Source organism: Malaclemys terrapin, chromosome 1 (assembly GCF_027887155.1).
Source record: "Malaclemys terrapin pileata isolate rMalTer1 chromosome 1, rMalTer1.hap1, whole genome shotgun sequence".
Taxonomy (NCBI): Eukaryota; Metazoa; Chordata; order Testudines; family Emydidae; genus Malaclemys; species Malaclemys terrapin.
In genome coordinates, this window is record NC_071505.1 from 265383488 (window position 1) to 265405740 (window position 22253).

Consider the following 22253-nt stretch of genomic DNA (forward strand, 5'->3'; position numbering starts at 1 on the left):
CATTTGTGTTTGTACTTTATTGTTTGTGTCTGATTTGGACATTGTTGAACTAAATCACCATTCTTTGTAAAGGGCTTTGAGATCTGCAGATGAAAAGTGCTATATGAAAGCAAAGTATTATTATAATATAGCTTCAGTAATTTTTCAAAGAGAAGTGCATTGTACAATTGCTATGACGTATGATTCTTGGGACTAAATTCAGGTACAACTCCCCCATGAAAGTCTAAAAGTGGCATAAAATAGATCTTGATCATAGACTGGATTCAAGAAGCAAGATAGTGTATCTTGCACTTACGTGGCATTCAATAGGCCAAATTTTGCTCTCACTCTGGTTTAAATCTGGAGTAGCTCCACTGCAGTAAATGAAGATAATAAAGCGATACAAATCTAAATTAAATGAGGGCAGAAATTGGCCCACCTGGCATACAAAAATGAATAACTTACACTCCAAAAAGGCAGGCTGAAGGTAGCAGGAAAAGCTATTAATAGGGTGTAAAAAAAAACAGCTCCCCTTTTAATGTAACTACATTACACTTTACCATGTGCCCTCATTTTCTTGGCCAAAATGCAGCTTACTCCACCATTACATGACTGATAAATTTGACCTAAAAATACTTTAAAAACCATAGAAGCTTTTTGTTGTTTATATATAATAGAAATAGTAAATTAGTTTTAAAATATATTCAGATTGACTATTCTTGTGCAATTTGAGTTGAAAATATTATATTAGGTACAGTATGATTTCTGTAAGGGTCTTTACCAGTCATGTGAGTTGGGTTTTTTAATCTGATATCAAGCAAAAATGACAAATGGAGTGCAAAAAGATCAAATAAAAGTGTAATTAAGCTTTTACATAAATAAGTTGTAAATATTTTAAAGGAACCTGATTGGTCAACCAGAAAAGAAAGAGCTAAATATTGCCTCAAAAGTCACATGTAAATTAAGTGTAATTTAAAGTTAGGATTAGTAATTCACAATTCAAAACTGTAACTTTGGTTGAGTGCTTTAGCCTCCACAGGGCTAAGCTGAAAGAATGCTATATGTAGTGCCATGTATGGATAATAGTCTTAGGAGGCCTTTGGCATCTGAATGATATGTGAACTCGAGTGATTTGGCAAACTATGCAGTAGCTTTTATGGTCCTTCCTGGAATCCTTTTATTTACACAGTATCTGGTCTGCAAGGGAATTGCTCACAAAGGCCCTGTCATAACAGTCTTTGTTTAGGAAAGTCTGAACCCAAGCTACTGTATCTTGGAAACAATCTGCATGCTAGGACTTGTACTTGGGAGTGCTCCAACTCCCCTTGAGGTCAGTGAGTGTCTTTCCCCTGATTGCAGTGGGAGTGGGATCCAGCCCCCAGTAAGGATTCTGTCTGTCTGTAGCATCTAGCTCCCATTGCCTTCCCAAGAGGCTGTTGTTCTGGGAGAGACTCCTTAGCGCCTATGCCAATGTGTGTGTGTTTGTGTCTAGTCAGGAGACACTGGCCCCCAAGCTCTTCATTCTGGGCTTGTCTATACTTACAACACTGCAGCAGGGCTGCTGGAGTGCATCAGTGAAGACACTCCCTAAGCCGACGGGAGGGATTCTCGCGCTGGCGAAGGTACTCCACCTCCCCGAGAGGCGGTACTGAGGTCTCCAGTCTTTCTAAACTGGGGGTCAGGTCGGTTTAACTGTGTCGCTCAGGGGTGTGGGTTTTTCACATAAAATATAGACAATATGATTAACAAAAGTCTCTTATGTAGCTGTGTTATTCAGAAGAGAGATCAAAGAAGTGTGCTATAGCACAACAGGTGGATTTCCTCCCATAGAAAAGACTATTTGGGGGAAAATCGTGAACCTCTGTTATGTAGAGGTAAGGGGCACATTAGCTTGTTATTCCTACATATGCTGACTTCCCACTGGTACGACCAGTCCTGCACACAGTCGTGCCAGTTGGGGTAGGTCTGAGGCAGAAAGGCTCTTTGCCTGCTTTGCAGTTCAGACCTGCAGAAGCTCATGAGAGTGCTGGGAGCTCGTACAAATGATTTGCTTGCCCCCCACCCCTCCAAGCAGGCCCTCTGTGGATCTTGATACTTTTCCCTCCTGTCACTAAAGCCCTGGGGCTAATGAACAGGGAGGCTAATACAAGCTGCAACCCAGGCCCAAAGTCTACACTGCAGTTAAACAGCCCCTTAGCCTGAGTCAGCTGGCACAGGTCTGTCGCGGGTTTTTAATTGTACCGTAGACGTACCCACATCAGTTTAAAGGATACTTTGGATAAGAAAAGGGAGTCTGTCTCTAGAAATATTCTATTTGAGTGCCTCACTGTTTCTAGCATCTGTGTATTCTGAATATCTTGTGCATCCAGGTTAGTTATTTGATAGCTGCCAGTTCCTGCCTTCCCAGAATGGAGTTATGACAAGAAACTACCCAAGAATCCTGGATAGATTTGGATTGGGAGGTTCATCTGTAAATACTCTGCTGGGAAGAGAGGAACAGGAAACTTCATCTTGTTATAAACTGAAAGATATTGACCAGGACCATCTCAGGCTTTCCCAAACATCCTCAGCCAGTCCTTAGTGACTTATTAAGCTGTAGAGATTCATCAGTGAAAAGGGGCAGGGGCTTTGTCCCAGCTCGTTATGATAGCTTTTCCCTTTGAAAAGGGTTTTTTGGAAGAAAACCTGGATTCAACCCTACCTGACCTGTCAGGCAATAAATTTAAACTTCCAATGTTGACTTCTCTGAAACTAAGCCTAAATCCTTTTCCGCAGGAAAACGTCACCCGTTTGTAGTCAGGAGGTTCCCTGACAAGCATAAGCATAGTTCCAGTTTTTGGGAAAAGGGGTGCCAGTTTCTTTTGTTTCTGTACCTGGAAGTAAACCCAAGCCATTCTCCTGAGCCCCTAAGTAGAAGAGCAAAGGTTTCAGACAGTCAACTTTTTCCCTCCATGGACTTTGCCTAAGGATTTTTGCTTAATCCCAGTGGGCAGTTATCTTTTTGAACTCTGGGTCTTTTTCCATAGTCTCCTGTAGGTGTCCTCTTAATATCCTCCTGCTTCTTCCCCTCCCCAGAACAATGGTCTTCCTTTCCTTTCTCTGTAAACTGTGTAACAGTTTTTGGGGTTGGGAACAGTGTTCCCAGGCCCAGGCAAACAGATTTTGATGGATTTATTCCACATTCTTTGTGGCCTCAGAGAAGGAGATATCAGACCTTTTCTTTTTATTTTAGGATTTGGAAGTGGGTGAACAATTTCATAAAACCTCAGAGGATTGAAATGGAATCTTTCAGCTAGCAATGGATCAGGAATATTTCCTAAACTTGACGATGCATGCTTACACATCACCTACTTTCCTTCCCATCAGAAGTACAGAAAGTTTGCATTGGCTTGCTAATATTTCCAGTTCAGCACTTCTGCATTTAGTCTGCCTGAGAGTGTTCACAGTCAGCCCTCCATTGAAAGGATCTTACATAATTACTTATTTCGACAACAGGTTTACTCACACACAGTCTCTGGACTGGGTTACCCAAGCAGTATGAGAGCTTTGTTCAATTTACTGGGCCTCACAATGAATAATGGGGGAAGACGATGAACGCTCCAGGTCCTAGACTAACTACATACTGCCTCAGATGTGAGCTTGTCAGGGTGAAGAGCTAACACACAGGCCCAAAGAGAGAGAGAAATTAACCTTCTTAGTGTTCAGAAGGCTAATCCGAGGGAAGCACATCTTCATAAAGTCCATCTGCTCAGCAGTACTTGTGTACCTAGACCATGAAAAACAACGCTGCTAGGGAAGTCTGCTCCTTTTTTTTTTTTTTTTTGGTTCATCTGAGTAGAGGTCATGGAAAAAAAGAGGGGGAGGGAATGGAACCACTCGCATGCAATCCTGTCCATCCCTGCCATAGTCAAGTCAACAAAACATTACGGTCAACTCTATCAAAGATTGCTGGCATATTTAAAGGAGTCAGCGTGGATACCATCACTAAGAAAGGCCACCAAGTCCATTGTAGTCTCTGTACCATACAGAGATCTGTTGTTTGAGAGAGATCAAGGAAACGTGAAGACTCTGGATTATATGAGAACTGCCCTGCACTACCTTCTCAATAATCTTGTAAAAACAGCAGTTTAGAGGCCAGGAATAATTAACAAGGTCAAAGTCTAAGATAGGATTTCTTGAGCAGAGATCTAATGAAGACTTGTTTGAGGGAAGGTGGCATTTTACCATCCTCCTTAAGGTAAGCATTGATTACCAGACCCAGTATCTCCCTGACTGATTTTATTTTCCATGGCAGAAATAGGTCCAACTCACAGTTATTTTCCAAAGTTGCTCTAGGATCTCAAGAAGCTAAATTGATTGAAACTGAACCACAGAAACTGTCCCCTCCAGATACAGATTTGCTCTCAACAGAATGGCAACCCACTCTGAGTCCAGTCAAACTAACATGCAAAAAATGATAAGAGTATTTATGACAGTAAACATTTTATGATGTTTCCGTGAGGTGGAAATCTGAATTTACCAAGCTATTTACCATACTGAAGTATTCCATAGCGTAAAACTTTTTAGATGCTATTATGATAGAGAAGAAAACCCTCACTTCCCCAAGAGCAAAAGACTTAAGTCTTCTATCAGGAAATCTTTTAGTCTTGGAACGCAGTGGACCAATACTGGATCTCTTTATGCTGCTCCATATATTTCATTTGTCACAAGTTAAGGAAACCTTTGAGGATGACATCATATTGGGACAGAATATCCGGAAGCCACTGTACCAGTGTTCAAGAACCACAGACGGTCATAGTGTTCCACTAGACTGCCTGTAGAATGGCCTACCAATTGTACATTATTCTTTTTTTGAAACCACTGATATCAACTCAGGTCTATGTCTCCATGAATGGCATAATGAAATGGGTCCTCTGTCCTGATAAGAACAAACATAAATCCAAAGTGATGTCAAACTGATGTGTTGTAAAGTTTAGTCCTGAATATCTCCGATGGCAACTCCACTGTGTCTTGATGCTTTATTCCATTAGTTTTTCCTAAAATGTCATTTAAATTGTCCCCCTGCTGCAAAAATGTTGTTCCTTTTGGTTTTGACAGCGAGTAGGAGAATAAATTGCTCTGTCCTCTTTATAATATCCCTCTGCCTATTCGTAGTCTGTCTCTTTTGTCTCTGTATTATTTTAGACTCACCATGCTCAATTCTTTTTTTCCCAGGCCTTATTTTCCAAAGCTTGTCATTTTTGTTGGTCTCCTCTGAGAACTTGCTACAATTAGTCTCTCTTTTTAAAAATTCCTTTCCAGCTTTGTTTCCCCTTAGTACCTGCTGAGTGTACCCTGCACTCCATCCTCCAAGTCACTTTGGGCTAATGTTAAATACAAAATAGATCCACTAGGATCCCACTCACCCCTGCACACTTGACACACAAATTACTGTTGCTTTTTAAAACATTTTATCTTTGAGAGAATATAAAATTTCATTATAAATTCATTGAGCCCAAACGCAGGCCCAGTTTACAGAGTGGGATGGGGCACATAAGCTCCAACAAGCCCTACTGCACAGGCTATTCCCATTGCAGTCTAGGAATGCTGGCCTGCGATATAAGGATGTGAGGAGGGGAATATACCTGATTTGCAGGCATGAGTTGTGGAGCTTCTCAGGAGACAAGGACGCCACCTAAATAATCTCCCTATTCCCACCCACGCAGCCCTGTATGTATCAATAACCTCGTCCATCCCCCCTACAGCTGGAGCTGCAGAGGACTTAACAATTACGTCAACCTCTGTGCAGCTCCAGTAGGCAGGGAGAGAGGGGAGTAGCCAAGTCACCCCCCTTCTCTCTCTGAGTTCTGTTATAGACCTGTCAGCAAGGGAAATATCTTTGAGACATGGAGGGCCATGCAGTCTTTCCCCAGCTGTTAGTCTGTTAGGGACAAACCATCTCCACTCCCCGTGAGTGGGACAACAAGGAAGAGCTGCCTATACTCTGCTCCCTGACATTTCCCAGAGCCTGAATGCCACATATGGCACTCAGGCTGAGCGGAGTCAGAGACTCCACCTTTGGGAAGGGGAACACATGCTACCCCTCCCCCAAGATCTGCTTTCACAGCTGGTCAACCCAGGCAGGATGAGGAGCTCCTGCAGCTTTGATGTGGTAGAAGCTGCTGGGTGCAGACTGGGTCCCATTCTTTATAACAACACACCTTTAGGACATCAAAAATGTTGTTACACTAATGAGAGGTTCTGGTAATGAAAATGGAATGTATGCTGTATTGTTTGAAATGGACATAGTAAAGGAAAGTCCAAAAAGGTCATATGACCCTACCTAAAATCTGTAGCCAACCACATTTCTCCTACGTCTGGCCACGAGACTTTTGGGTAATCCTGTAAAATACACCCATGTTTAAATACTCTGGAAAGAAATAGCATGTTTGTTTATGATGTGCAGATCATGGTGCTTTCATCATGTCACAGTCATTCATGATCTGACCTAGGCAGAGTGAGCATGACCCTCCTTTTCTGTTTTGTCTTCGGGGTTTTTTTTTTTTTTTTTTTTTTCCTTTTTGTTATTTTCCTTCCCCCTATTCCAGTGTAAAATTTATGGGAAATATTCTGGGGACTACTTTACTGAAGCTTTAGGCAGTCTCTGCTTTTCACAGATGTTATTAAATATCACTTCTGATAAAAGAATCACATCAACTCTCCAAAAGTGAGGTTTGGATAATCAGGAAATCCTGGGTTGACTCCCAGGTTATAAAGCAGGTAGAGCTGAGGAAAAGGAGACGAAGGAGTGGGAGTGAGCCAAGGAAGTGAGCCATTTTGCAGAGAGCCCAATCCAAGGAGATGTTAAGTGTCCTCAAATACCACGGAAGTCAATGAGAATTGAGGATGCCCGGCACTTTGCAGCTGGCTCTCAGCACCTTAGAGGGTCAGGCCCTAAATCAGCCTAGCTAAAGTGCCTGAATGGGGAGTCGGTGATGCTCGATGATTGGCAGAAAAGTAGCACAACACCAACCAGTTCTGACCCAGACACTAGTTCTGATGCTGGGAGCAGGAATAGTCTGTGTTGCATTCCCAGCTTGCCAGTTGGAAAATCCCGTGTCAGACCTGCCAGTGTTGTTGCTTCCCTAACTCCACACTCAAAAAGGCTTTGGAGCTGACAAAACTATGTTTCACAGCACTTCTGTACACTGCATACAAACTCTTCCAAGTGGGCCCAGAAGAGTGGTGATGTGAGCAAGTCTAGTACATGGTATGGCCAATCGGCAAATGAAAGTGTTAGATCAGGCATGTGTTGGGTATAGTGCCAAAATAGCACCACCTGTGGTGGGACATTTTCTGATAGATAAAATGGAAGTGTAACATCACCAGTTTTGACCTTTGCATCAGTAAGAACATGGCAGTTAATTTCAGAGAGAGAAGGTGAACATTTTAGTGTATTTCCAATGGAAAAATGTATAAGAAAAAGAGGAAATTTATAAACAGGAACTAAGGGAGAACAATAAAAACTATGACGATTGCACAAGTATGGAAACAGAAAAGCTGTCACACTTGTGAAAGCAAGCAGAAAATGTCTGTTAGCTGCTTAGAAATAGGAAAAAAAGAGAGGATGATTTACATCCTGAAAGAAAACAATAGACTTTTTCTACCCACTGGAACTGAAATTGTATCACGTGTTTGCCTTACATGCAGTTGGGCTCACTTTTTTAGGCCCTAGTTTCTGTGATCTTGTGGAGAGTCCAAGGTCCCTGTTGTGATGTGTGCAGGAATTCTGAACACATGTAGGGTGAGATTGTGACTGGCCCTTGCCTGGGTGTTCAGTAGGAGGAAGGAGTCAGGAGTCACTTCATCCTTCTCCCTCTTCTCACACAGCCCATGTAAGGGCCACCAATGGTTGCAATCATTGCATTCAGGGCAGTGTTGAAATGTGCAGTCTGGCCCTTGCATTATAATCCTTTCAGGCTAGGGACCTTGACATATCCATCTATAAATCACCATGCTCACCAGGGGTGATATAGCAGTATTATGTAAGCCTGCCCAACATGGCTGTAGTTCTGTCCCTAACAAAGTGCAAGAGATGTACAGATATGCGTTTTATAAGCATGCACCTGAAGGCCTGGTTCTCCTCTCTGATCAGTTTTACCCAGTGTAACTCCATTATCTTCACAGATGTGAGAGGAGAATTAGGCCCTGAATTTTTGAGACTATGTGCACGGAATATGGAACAAACACCTGAAATCTCCAGAGAAAGTCACCATAAGACTTGAGTTCCTTGTGCCTAGAACTGGTGTCTCATCTGTATGAATTGTTTAAACAAAACTATATAATAGTTCTTAGGCTCCCAGTGACCCACCCACTTCTCAAAAAGCCTGTGGTTGTAACCCATCACACAACTCTAGCAAGCATAGTGAGAGTAAGGGACTAGGGGATGCTATCGGAGGGATGCAGAGAAAGAGAGGACTCCAAAGGCTATTGAAGGGGAAAAGAAGGAGAAATGCTCACATTCCAAGAGACATCTACACTGAATCTCCAAACCTTAAAGGTTTCCTCAGCACTATCACCAAGTGACCTTTTGGAATCTATTTATGCTAAAAACTATAAACTTATTTCACCCAGATACTGGGGAAAGACTGAATGTCTTATTCTGGCTCTATGGAGGGTATGGAATGTATCGTAGAACACAAGCAATCTGAAGCCCCACTTGTCACCAGTCATTTAAGGATATTTCAGTTCTTGCTAAAATTTTGATTAAGAATTGCATTCTGATAGAGCATTTTAACAACTAGAAAACTAAATACAGGCTAGAAATGTGAGCTTATTATGAATGTTTGCCAGTATGAAGATTCAGCTCTGGGACTAAATGTATCCCTAGTGTAACTTCACTGAAGTCAATGTTTTTTATAAAAAAATCTTGTTGTCTTTATCTTAATATGAAGGAAAATAAAAGGACTTTAAAAAAAAGGCAAATTCCATCCAGTGGAATTAGAAAGGCTAATGTAGGGTAATACCATAATTACTGGTATTGCCGGTCTGCAGAAAACTGGAGGTGGAAAGCGCTACAGTGAATAGAATATATTCAAACTACCAGTAGTTGCTTTTTCTGGATTTTAGCTCACTATTGCAAATTAGCAGGAAGAAATTAAACCTCAGAGTGAATAAACAAAGAAACCAGCTTGCTAAAACAGACATATTCCTCTGGATGTATGTGTAGAATTCTGATTGATATCTATCAAAGTTACCTATGCACATTGAGAGGACAGCACACCGAAAGCTGTCCTCCTGTTTTCATGTGCATCTGTGCTATTTTCTTGTTTTCCCTCTTTAAACCTCTATTCTATTATTTTAGTTATAACAGGGCAAGTGTGCTGTTTACTAAATTGGTCCCTTCTAACTCTTATGTTATATATATATATATATATATAACCCCTGTTATGCTACATGTGAATTAACCTTTGGAACACTGACTTTATTCCAAGCTATTATTAAACTGACTCCTTATAGCAAAATAGATACAGTTATAAGATAAGCTTTCAGTTAACAAAAATATGTTTTGCATAAATTAGTACCTCAACCGCTCCATAGCATTATGCTGAACAAGTAGTTAAATAATAAACTATACATCTTAAAATGTTTGCTTCATTTCTAATTCTTGCTTTCAACAGTTGACAAACCTAAGTTATGGTTAACTAAGTATGTTCTTTTTAAAATAGCTAATAATTAATCTGTAAATGACTGCAGTGTTGTTAATAGGAAGATTATTTATTATTTACATAAGGCCTACGGAGTTCTAGGCAATTTGTAAAGACATTTTTGAAGCATTTTTCATCTGAATTTCTGCTTGATTTGAATGATGATGTCATCACCATCAGCTCATTATTCACCAAATCCTGCTAAAATTCCAGGATAATATACAGGATATTAAACTCTGAATAGAATAGACTAGAATAGAATAATTGGACTAATAGTTCAAAAATTGGTTGAGTGTCAACTTATAGAATTATAATAAACTATATAAGTGACTGTGTCCAAGGATGAAATTTTGCTGTGTTATGTCCTAATATGATGAGATATTTAATTTAATATTGCTTGAATGAGTTAAAGGTACGAGGCTGGGATCCACTGGAACAACGCATTTCCATAATCATTTTTGGAAAGTGCTAGATGTTATCATTTGACTTGCTGGATTTCTCAATTTCATTATCAGTCTGTATCTTGTAACTAGAAAATAATAAGCATTAGTTTGTTTCACTCTCAACTCCCCTGGCCTCCCCCAAACACAACCAAACAGAAATGTCTTTCCTCACTCTATCCCCTCCCTGACGTTGCTCTTATTAGTCAAATCTAAAATGAGTTCATGGTCCTGTATTGATTTCAGTGGGGCTCTAAGTGCACGCAGCAGCAACACGCACACACTCGCCGCCCACTACACAACGCAGGACTAGAGCCTTTATATGTAAGATCTTCGGGGAAGGTGAAATGTCCAGCTCACTTTTGGCCATTGTAAAAGGTAGAAATAATAATCCTGCAAGCTTGTTTTGTTATGTACCAAAAAAAAATGTCAGAAGTGCCTTTGACAAATGCAGGAAGCAGGAGTCCTGCAATATCACTTGGGACTGTCTTGCTGTAAAGCGTTTTAGCTTCAAAATCCTCTTTCTTCAACACAAAATGTTAGAATTTACTGATGGGTTTAATACAATGAAAAGGAGATTAAAATATCCAAAGTTGGGGGTGGGGTCAGGTTTGGGGCTCTTTAATACAAGGTTTCTTTTAGTTGAGATGTAACTACAGTTCGTTCATCTCATACTAACACTAAGTGGAACATGAGCTAAGTACTGATAAAAATGAAAAGTTACTCAAAAATCTGCTGTGACTCTGGGATAGTCACTGTTCAGACATTCTTGGTCAATCCTGAGCAGAACATTGTCTGGTAAATTCTCCAGTACAGTAGTGCACAATAGTCAAATACAGCATGTTCTACATTGTTAGATATCCATTCTCTGAACATGAACATAATCTGCTAGCCATATAGGAAGGAAGAAAAGGAGACAGGAGCAATGCCAGCAGCTCTGGAACGGCAGCACAAGGCCCTGAGAACTAACGGTCTTACCTGTGGAGCTCTAACTGGAAAAGATTTCCCAAAAAAAGTCTCGGGGCCAAGACCTCTGTTTCAGTTTCCCAAAAGGGTAATAATGCCTCTCCACACTTGTAACTAGCTCCGTGTTCTACGTATGGAAAAATGTGATACCTGAGCACAGTATTGTTACATTGCATTTTGTGAAATGAAAAGTGAAGGGGGCTAGGTGTTGGTATCACTATTTGTCATAGCCGGGGAAAGAACTACTAGTATGATGCTATTATTAGTTAGAAATCATCTAATCTCGAGCCTTGCTGAATGTAGACTAAGGCCCTTAGCTGTTCCAGCTCACTTTTGGGTGATGAGTGAGGATGGTCTGATCTCTTCTATAAAAAGGGCCCAATTCTGTGAGGTTAGTTTGTCTTCTTGTACCAAGCTTCCACTTCTTTTAGAACTAGTAAGGGCTATTTTCCCATGTCAGTACATATTGTCTGTGCTAATCAGCAGCATGCCCTAAAATGCACCTGTCCTACTGTGTGGATCGTTTCTGCTCTCTGCCTGTTTTTCAGATTGGGAGTTAAATACATACGCTCTTTCCCGCACAGTGTGATCAAGTGTGGTTTTTTTCCCTCTTCCTTTTAACATTGAACACTCCGCCTCTCTCTTCCTCCCCCCCCCCCCCCCCATAGTTTGGCTCTTTCTGAAGGCTATACAAGAAGAATCAGTTTGATTCATGTGGGATCTAATGTTCCTTGTTTTACAGATGGATGTAAAAAAACAAACAAAAAACAAAATAGCCTATCATTTTAAAGGTTCTTTCATGAAGTTTGTATTTTCTGTTTTCCAGGGAGCCTTTACTTTCCATGGGAGTATGATAGACATGCCATTACTGAAGCAGGCACAGAACATTGTTACGCTTGCCACAGCCATCAAGAAAAAATGATCTGTTAAATGAAGCTCTCACCATGTGGGCAGAGAAGCAGTTTTAAAGAAGGACTTTGGGAAAATGTAAATACATCAGAGTTAAGCAGAACTCCATTTACATTTCCGCAGATCTGACATAATTTTTCTTGCCAGACTTGCTAATTACCACGACTATGTATGATTTAAATTAGTGCTCGCTCCAGTGCAGCCCAATGTGCTCGTCCTCCTGGATCCTGGAGTGAAGTCATATTGCTGGGTATATGACATCACAATAACGATTACAAACACAACCTTATGACTTCACTGGGGGACAGCAGCAACATCTGGGCTGGAATGAAAACAAGCTCTTCTAAAATAACAAATGAAACAAAAATCAGGTCAAATGCTTCTGTTTTGTCTGTGCTTTTCCCCGCCCCCATGATATTTGCGGCAGAGTAGAAGTCCTCTTTCGAAGGGCAAACTCATGCATAATTATTAAATAGTGACACCTTAAAGATAATTAATTAATTCATTAATTATCTTTAAGGTGCCAGCGGACTCCTTGTTTTTATTAACTAGTTGAAATTGTTGTTATGAAAATCATTTAATCTCTGTGTGGGCTTTTCCCCCCCCCCTCTTATAAATGTACAACAGTCATTAAAAAATTAATGTACCATCATGCGAGACTCTTGGTTTCTTTTTTTAAGTGGTTGCTATTCAGACCATTTCCTCCTGGAAACGTAAAGACCGGGATGGGTTGGACGGCAATAAACGTGTAGAGTTTTCGAAGACACAATGCAGCAGAACTTGTGCATATGGTCTCGAGTCAGATTTGCATCACATTAGAGATACTGCTACAGGTCATATGGGCCGTGTGGTTAACGGGCTTAGCAAAGCTGTTTTGAAGAGGTTAACCCAGCTTGTAGTAAGGGTAAATAAACATAACAACCAGCCATTGTTCTCTATTCAGCATGTACTCTTATATCGACGGCTAAAGGGTATTGAAGCTGCAGAGGATCAACTTGTGGTTGCCAGAGGACTCCAATGAAGTTTGAAACACCAACAATCAGAGATTTTGTTTCTGTTCCTCATTAAATCATGAGCTTTTGTGTTCAGACTATGAACGACTGTTCTTTAAGAAATTACCAGAATGGGAAGTTTTAAACTATGCACCACCCTTTTCATGACCTACACAGCAGCAATGCTGCTGCACTTAGACAAACACCGCGGGGAAGGCTGTTCTGTTTATTTAAATTTGTAAATAGAAAACAGTTGTTTTTAGTTTCATTTTTTACCGCCTCCATCGCCCGTTTACTGCTGGAGCGGGCGGGCACCGTTGCTTTTTCCTCCCAGATGCTCGGGTTTTTTTCCTACCCTAGGACTGGGCAGCTTCCCCCCGCTAGAAACATGTTTTTAATGTGTTGTTGGTGTTTAAGCGACTGTCTCGGGGCGGTGCAAGCGCACGAGGGCAAAGCCCAGCCGGGGAGCGGCTCTGATCGCTTCAGTCCGTGCCGGGGGCGCCTGACCCGGGCAGGAGCAGCGGACACAGGCGGAAATGCCGGAACCAGCCCAGTCAGCTGTCCGAGCGCCCCGCCTCCCTGCGATCCGGCCCGAGCGGGGTAGGGGCGCGCCAAGCCCGGGCCGGGGGGATCTGGGGCGCTGCAGCCCGGAAGCGGGAGTAGCCCCAGGGCAGCGCCCTGCTGGGGACACGCTGCTTAGATGAACGCAGCCAAGCTGCCCCCGCCCCGCTCGTAGCCTCCCCTCCAAACCCTGCCGGGACCAGGGAGCCCAAAGCCCCCCGGAGCCGGCTCAGCCCCAGCCGCTGCGATCCTTGGCCAGGCGGGAAATAGCCCGGCTCCTCCCGGAGCGCCTCGCCCGCTACCCCGAGCTCTGAGCGCTGCGGGCCCAGCCCGGGAGCTGCTGCGCCGGGGTAGCGCTGGGGCCCGCGCCTAGTCCCCAGCCACGGCTCAGTGCAGCCGCGGGGCTCCACGCTCTGCACCGGGCCTGCCTCGGGCTCCTACTAAAACCCTCCTGGCGGCCGGGCTCGTCCCCGGTTCTCCGGGGTTGGGGTTGGCCTGGGCCACAATGGACTAAACCCCGCCTGGTTAAGCCAGAGGCAGAAGCCCCAGGGCACAAGCCGGGCTGTGCGGAGGGTACCGGGTAGCGGCTCTCCCCCGCTGGGCTGGCTCAGGCCAGGCGGAGACACGGGCAGTGGCTGGAATCGCTGCAGAACAAGTCCCGGGGCGCGCGGAAAGGGGCTGCAGGTGCCGGGGCTGCTGTTCTGCAGGCAGCCGCCCGCAGGGACACACGCAGGGAGCGATCAAGCCCGACCTGCTTAGGGAGGGAGGCGAGAAAACCACAGCGACCTCCCCGCCCCTGCGTGGGGCAGGCTGGAGGGAAAGAGCCTGGCCCTGGGCAGATGAAGGGACACAGAGACCTGCCAGTGACACAGCCCCTCGTGTCGCAGGGCCCGGGAGCTGCCTGGGGTGACAGAGCCAGTGCAGAGGCTTGGGGAGCTGCGGGTGGCGAGCTGGCTGGGGATGGTAACGACTGTCTCGGGGGTGGCAAAGTGCAGGACCTGGGCGCTGGCTGGGCGGTGATAGAGCCAGTCCAGGGAATGGGCAACTTCAGGCCACGGAGGTGGCTGGGGGTTAGAGCCAGGCCAGGGGAGAGGGAGCTGCAGGCCAGGGCACTGGCTGGGACGATAGAGCCAGGCCAGGGGAAAGGGAGCTGGTGGCTAGTCCCTAGGGTGACCAGAAAGCAAATGTGAAAAATCAGGACAGGGGGTGGGGGTAATAGGAACCTATATAAGAAAAAGACCCAAAAATCAGGACTGTCCCTATAAAATCGGGACATCTGGTCACCCTACTAGTCCCTCTCCTGGCTCTGAGCCCCGGGTTCTGACACTCCCCGCTCCATGCAGACTCGCCCTTTCCCGCTAACCCCCCTAACCTGGCGCCTCGCCCCACGCCCGGCCGCTCTGCAATGGCTGCAGCCCTGGGGCGCACAGGGCCGGCGGGGGCTGGGCAGAGCCGCAGGGGGCCCGGAGCCCAAGCACCGAGCTGCAGCCCGCGGGTCAGAGCCCGAGCAAAGCCCCGCCCAGCTGCCCCGGGCTAATCGCGCCCCCTGCGGAGCGGGGCGGCGCTGGGCAGGGAGGGAGGCGCTGATTTGGGCTGAACAGCAAAGGCCGCTACCCCGCCTGGCGGGATTTCATCCCCTACTTGGTGCGGGCTGATCTATTACCGCGCCAGGCGCTGGAGGCTAATCTGATTAATTAAAGACTACCTGCTTCGAGTCCGCGGAGCAGCCCCTCTGCCCGGCCCCCTCGGTTATTAATTCTTGGATGACTAAATTATGGGTAATACTATTAAAACATTATCCAAACTAATGAGAAACAATTACTTAGAAAATGAGCTGGGACAAGATTGAGCGGCGGACATTGGCGGTTATCCCCGCAGATTACTTGAATAAATCATCAGGTGCAATGCGAGGCGGGCTGCAAAGCCCTGGCCCAGGAAAATGAAAATGAGAGATTTTTTTATCGGTTTGCATAATTTTTTCATTAATCTCAATAGGACCCGTGTGGTGGAGATTGTTTTATTCCCTTAACACCTCGCCTGGGGGAGGGGGAGATCAAACTAATGGCTTCATTGTTTTACTGAAGGCTTAATGACAATCTGTGACAACCTCATTTTGTTGTACGGAGGCGCCTATCGATACACTCGGGCACTAAGCGAGGTGGCCGGGGAGCCCGGCTGGCTGTGGGCTCGGCTGAGCCCGTGGAAACACCCCACGCCCGCCGCCTCTAAGCCCTGCAAGTACATCGCGCTCACAAGCGCGTCCCCCCCTAACTTCTTCAGCCAACCCAGCGGCGGATGTTTAGCCACCATCCACTTGTACCGCAGCTGCTTGGTTTAGTAACTTCATTTCATGCCACGTTTCCAGAGAACTAAACGATGCAAATCTTTACATTTCTTCCCGCTGGCGGCTGCATCCTGATTGCCGCTGGGGAGCTGCGGACTTTGTGTCCCCCCGACAGGAAAATCCGGCTCCCAGTTCGCTTTTTAGGGGTGTTTCTCCTTCTAGAAAATCCGCTTTGATTTCTCTTGATTTACTGTAGGAAGCGTTAAGTGTTTTCCGTTTTTCTTCCTTCTTTTTGCCTTGCGCTCGGAAGGCAAGTGATGAAACAAAACTGATTATAAGATTAGCAGCGGGATTTTGTGCATATTAATGAGAGTAAAGGGCACCTAATGGGTTTGTAATTGCAGAGCGCTTGGGCTCGGGACTGGGAACCGCAGCCCGGCCTCAGCAAACCCCCCTGCGAGGTTTTCACGTTGGCAGTGGGGGGAAGTGAACAAGTAATTACCAGCGCCCCGCGCTGAAATGCGAAAGCGCTTCTCCGGCCCTCTCTCTGCGCGCTGGTTTAAAGGGGGAAACGGGCAAACCGGGAAACACATGACTTTCCGATAAGTAGGTTAGCTCCTGAACGCTACTGCGCAGTTTGCTTTGTACGTGCTAGCAACGAGCAGGGCGTTTGCGTCTGAAGCACCAGCCAAAGGCTGGGGAAGGGGAGCCCGGGAGGCGAGGGGGGAGCAGCTTGTAAGGGTTTCACAAAGCAGAAACGCTTCTTCTCCCAAGCTGCCGGGTGACATTTGCAGGGGATTTTTTTTGACCCCTTAAAAGGAGCGTTTGGGTTCCTTCCCCAGCACACCCCCAACGGGCCTCTGCGCAAGGGGCTGCCTGGCAGTAGCCCCAGACCCCTTCCACGCGCGGCGTGGGCTCTGGGACCCCAGCGCTTTAACGCGCATTAGAGATGCCGCCCCTTTGCCGGCCCGCACGGGGCCTGAGCTCACCCCGCGCGTTGGTGTTTGGCCTTTGAACGCCGCTTTTCGCGGGGCTCACTCTGGAAAGTCCCTCGATCGGAGCAACAAACCCAAACGCCTTCGGATCTTCACTGTCTCCCGGGTCCTCGCAATGGGGAATACCTGGGCCGGGCTGAAACGGGGCTTTGGAAACTCTGACAAGCCAGTACCAGGGGATAGGTGCTCCTGGGGCGCTCACTGCCTGGGCAGACACTCTTCATTGTGTCCTGGCCCATCCGATCGCGGCACAGCCCGGGGTTTCTCCCGCACCCCGGCGCCGCTGGGATGGGTCAGAGCCTGTGGAAGATTCGCTCGAATATTTTAGGGGCCGGGCAAAAACAGCTGTTGCGAGGCTGGAGAAACAGCTCCGGTTTGGTTCCTTGTTCCCCCGCCCCCCAGGAACACATGGGCCTTGGGCACCCATAAGGTGTGAGGGGGACAAACCGGAAAGCAAACGAATCAAGTTGCTAATGCCCAGGTCTGGCCTGTGGGTCGGTCTAATCGGGCCAGGGACCGGTTCAGGAATTGCCAGCCGGGGAAGCCAGCCTGGACTTTGTGAAGTCAGACACCTGGGGCTGAAACCCAGGGAAGGGGTAATTCCAGACCCAGGCACTGCGCTGAAAGGGAACAGGGAGAGCAAGCTGCTTTTTAAGGGACAGAAGGAAGCAGTAGCCCCCAGATGTGACTGAGGGGGAGATTGGTTGGATTGGGAGGAGCCCGGTTTTTAGTAGAGCTTCCTCCCTGGGTAGGCAAAGACCAGAGGCCTTGTTGGTCAAGGCGTGTTGCCTTTGGCTTGGGTAGGTGGGCAGTAGGAGGCTGAATATTTTTTTTGTGACAATCAGAACAAGGGACACCCCCCCCCCTCCAAGAATTCAAACACTGGTAGCTACACACCCTGACCCACTGGCCAGCACCTGAGCTTGCCTGTGCACTAAGGACTGGTGCCAACCTGTGAAAAGCAGAAGGCCTTAGGGCAAGAGGGCAGGTTGGGTTGGCACTGCCTTGGCTCCCCTTCTCCTGGGCCAAGACCCTCCCTGGGCAAAGTCTAGCGCAGTGAGTCTCAACCTCTGTACGCTCAGGCCCATTTGTCAAACCCTGATGGCTTGTCACAAACCAGGAAATAGCTTGAGTGAAAAACCATCTGGCTTACTAACCATTTCTCACCCACACTTTCTAATCACCACATGAAGGTGATAAGTACTAAATAAATACACCCTGTGTACCACAGCAGCAGATCCCAGGGCTCCTGTCCCCATTCGAGGTGTTGTAATCTGCAAGGCTGCTGAGGTTTGGCCTGGCCCGGCCATCTGGCACACGAGGCTCACAGCCCCACTCACTCAAATTTGGTGCGCCCAGCCCCCAGCATCATTACAGGGGGCAGTTGGGCCAGACCGGAGCAGCCCTGCGACCCTGTGCACAAGGTCACAAGGCCTGGAGCTGAGCTCAGCCAGCCCCTCAGAAGGTGCCTTTATGGTGAGTGCAGGGCAGGCTCTGAAAGGTCCCACTAGGCCTTCAACCCACCCTCAGGGACTGGACCCAACCTCCCCAGGTTTCCCATGCAACCCTTTGACACATTTTGGGGATCCAATTTTGGGTCATGGGTTGAGAAGCCCCGGGCTCCAGGCTCTGCAACAGAACTGTCCTGCACACAAATTCATCCCCAGTGACGTGAAGATGCCAGCTTTAGAGAGAGGCTGCCTCCACAGGGGAAAGGGCCGAGTAACTGGAGTTTGGGACCGATGGGTCCCTGCTAGCCAGAGTCTCTGGCAAATCTGTTTCAGGAGCCCAGGAGTTAGTGGAAGGGCTCTTTAGGTCACCCTGCTCCCATGCAGGCTTGATACCAACAGCACATTTCTGTGCCTGGCCACTCTAGGGGCAGGATGAGAGCTATGGTGTGGGGCAGTTGTACCGTTTTAAACAGAGATGTTCAGGTTGCTGCTGGCTTTCTAGTGTGCCGGATTGTGTCTGTGTGTCTGTTGGTCTGTCTGACTGTAATGGTGGCAGATCAAAGGCTGCCCCATGTCCCGTGGAGCCCAGGACAATCCCACCCTTTTGTCTGCTGTTGCTAGGAGCCCAGGAAACTAAGAGAAAGTGTAAGGAGCATGTTAATCAGACTCGTTACAGTACAACAATAACGTCTCTCTCTGACAGCCAGCCCAGAACCCCCAAACGCCCCCGTCAGGCACTGGGACCAACGGCACCTGCGCTGGAGGGGCCAACCTGTGCAGAGCACCATGATTTGCTCAGGGCTGTCACACTCATGCCTCTCCCCTCCCCAACGGTGATCACTCTGTCCCCATTCCCCACAGCAGATGCCAAGCGGCAGCCTGAAAGTGCCAGGCTCTCTTCCACAGGTCAGCCTAACCACTCAGCATCGCCTCTGCGTTCAGCTTGTGGGGGCCTTTCCCTGGGTGAAGGGGAAGAGCTGGAAGGTTCCCCCTTAGCCTCAGTGCCAGAAGAGGGTGTAACACTTAGCATTTGAGTGAACTATCCGGAGGGAGCAGCAATTTCAGAATCTGTGGAGGGGAGAGAACCAGCGCTGAAATGCCCCTTGGGTTTGTCATGTTCCAAAGCCAAAGGAATTCTGCTATGAAAATAATGCAAAGTTTTACTCACACTAGTGTCCTTCGAAATGCAAAATGCTCTGTGATAGTATCATGGGGCCCCATCTGGGTTCGGGGCCTGTAGGCACTCCTGGAGCACTGTTGCTGCCAATAGTAAGATTGTTAGATCAAGCGCTAGTCAGCAGCTCCCAAAGTAAAGCTTGACTCCAGGTCACACATAGCTACAATACCTGGATAACACCTTACAATGACCTAGGCTACATTTATTAAGTGCAGTAAATTAACACTGCCAACCAGAACAACCTTGATGTTTGGCATGCTTGATTTTTGACTGCTTGTTTTGTGGGCTTTAGTTTGGGAGCATTTTGGCCCAAGGCTTTTATGTTTGTGCAGCACCTAGCAACAAACAACAATAATACCTGTACCTGTGCTTGTGATATTTAAGGCCACAGATCAGATTCATGCAGCGGTGAGGATGCAAATGTCTGCATACATCTTTGGTTCTATTCTAATTACCAAGTTTTGTCAGAAAGACCGCCATGACTTAGAGCTCTGATACATGCAACTTCATATGGAAATAGTCCCTGAGGAAGAGGTAACCCTCTGCTTAATTGAGGAGGAGATGCAGGGTCTGGGGAAAGAGATTTTTAAAAAGTTATATGTGGTTGTAAAATCATTTCCCAGCATGCTCAAAGACATTTTTTAGCAGTCTTACGAAATCCCACCCCTTTTGTGACATCATTCAAGGGAAGGGCGGGAGAAGAATTCGCTCTACCCACCCTGCGGGGCTGAGAGCTGCCAAAGGGACAGTTTGCACAACAGAGATCCAGTCAGTGGTTCTCAGCCGGGGTATGCATTCCCCTGCAGGTACATAGAGGTCTTTGAGGGGGTACATCAACTCATCTACATCAGTGTTTCTCAGCCGGGAGGTCGCAAGCCCAAGGGGGTATGGGATGGGTTTGGGGGGGGTCGCAAGTGCAAGGCCGGTGTTAAGGGTGGCTAGCAGAGCAATTGCCTGGGACCCCCATGCCACAGAAGGCCCCACAAAGCTAAGTTACATGCTTCAGCCCTGGACGTTGGGACTCGGGCTTCAGACTCCTGAAAGGGGACACTAGCCTGCAGAAATATCACACCCATGGGCCAGCACATGTGAGCTGCATTAGAACTAGCACCAGTGTGTCCCTAGTGTAATGCAGCTCAGGCATTTGCAGCCCCATGTCATTGTTAGCTGTGGGCAAATTCATTTAGTGCTTTACTGTCTTTCTTGGGGAAAAATACCCTACATTCAATGCAAAACCTATTCATGTAATACCAGGGTTTTACAATGCCAATTAAAAGGCAAGAAATCTGAAAGCTAGAGCTGCCACAAGGTGCATTCACTTCATGTTGCATGAAGAGAAGCTAGTTTGCTTGGTTTTTCTTTGTTTTGTATTTAATAGATACCAAATGTGCATAGACACCCAGACCCTCAGAGCAATTGCAGAGGACACAGTAACTTCAGTCATAAACACATACATGTCCCCTACATTATGTACTTAGTAGATGGTTACAGCTTCTGGTCTATTATGGGTTTTAACAATGTGTATAAGTCAGAGTGGGAACACGAGGGATGTGGGTATATAGGGAAGCATATGGGAGGGGCAGGTATGACTGTATTGATGGGGTACAGGGGGCCGGACCAATTTGCACAGTGAGGGTGCTGAGAGCCATTGACCCAAACCGTAAACCCTCTATATGATGGAAACCACTTCATGACAAGGGGTGCGGCAGCACCCTCGGCAACCCTAGTTCCAGCACCTATGATGGGATGTGCAGGTTTATGGGGGTATGTAGAGAGAGGAAAGCCTTCTGTGGGAAGCTCCATTTGCTGGAGATGTACAGGCCCGTCTGCTCTGGCCCCCTTCTTACAGGCGTGTGCGTATGCTTGTTTTTGTTAGTTAACATTTCATTTGAGGGGGGAGAGGCACATAAGCTTCTTTTGATTGCCTCCTCGGCTATAAGTTAGCCCACATTGGGCTAGATTTGCCCTTGGAAGTAAGCACAATTGAGAGCAGGGCTGAGGGGACGGGGAGAGGGGGCCCCAAGGCCCTCGCCCAGTGTATTGAACCTGAGCAGGAGGCCTCCGCTGTGCCCCAAGAGCTGATGAGCACAGACAACAACAACTCCACAATAGGGATTGTTACATTGCACTGACTGTTTTTGCAGCTGCACTTTAGGCATCTCCCCCAACCCCCAACAACTACATTATTTCATGTAAGAATGTTGTTTGAAAAAATACACCAACGCTGGCGCTCCTTGCACAACGAGTCTGCCAGCAGCAGCACTGAAATCATTTCAGGCCCTTTTAACATTAATTTATTCATTTACACTTACAAGTTTGTGGTTTTCAATAACCATATGTGCAGCTGCACAAATTGCATCTCACTCGGAGGACACTGCATGCCTGTGGTTTGTTTCAGTTAGCACAGCTGGGAAGATAGGTCCAAAACACATAGGTGGCATTTCAGCCCAATCCTATTTTCTTTGCATCCCCCAAATTCCCAGTGAAGTTTCAGGAGGAGCCGATAGAGCTAAGTGGGCACCAGATTCCCACTTGTCCAGCAAACTAGCTAAGCTTTTCTCTTTGGGTGCTTGCAGTTCAGTCCACAGCATGAAAGTGACTTCATAGAACTGGATGATCCCCTCTCATGGGAAGGGGAATTCACTCTGGAACTGTTGGGTGTGACCATCTAGGCTCATCATTGTATGGAGCAATGGTGCAATCGCTGGGATGGATGAGGCGTGGACCGTGTCCCTGAAAACCAAGAATGCCCCTGCTTCCAGAGCTGATGCCTGTTCGTTTTCCACAAAACATTGTTTTGTCATGATTCTGGT

General features: G+C 46.7%; 1 protein-coding gene across 2 annotated transcripts in view; it reads left to right on the plus strand.

The window, feature by feature from the left end:
• The window catches only part of CLYBL (citramalyl-CoA lyase), a 239805-nt gene extending 227173 nt beyond the window's left edge, over nucleotides 1–12632 (plus strand). For both annotated transcript variants that reach the window (XM_054012734.1, XM_054012743.1), the window contains one exon: nucleotides 11898–12632. In XM_054012734.1, the coding sequence (XP_053868709.1) occupies nucleotides 11898–11993 (96 nt within the window). In that variant the 3' untranslated portion in view covers nucleotides 11994–12632. The remainder of the gene's footprint in view (nucleotides 1–11897) is intronic.
• Nucleotides 12633–22253: the final 9621 nt, after the last annotated feature.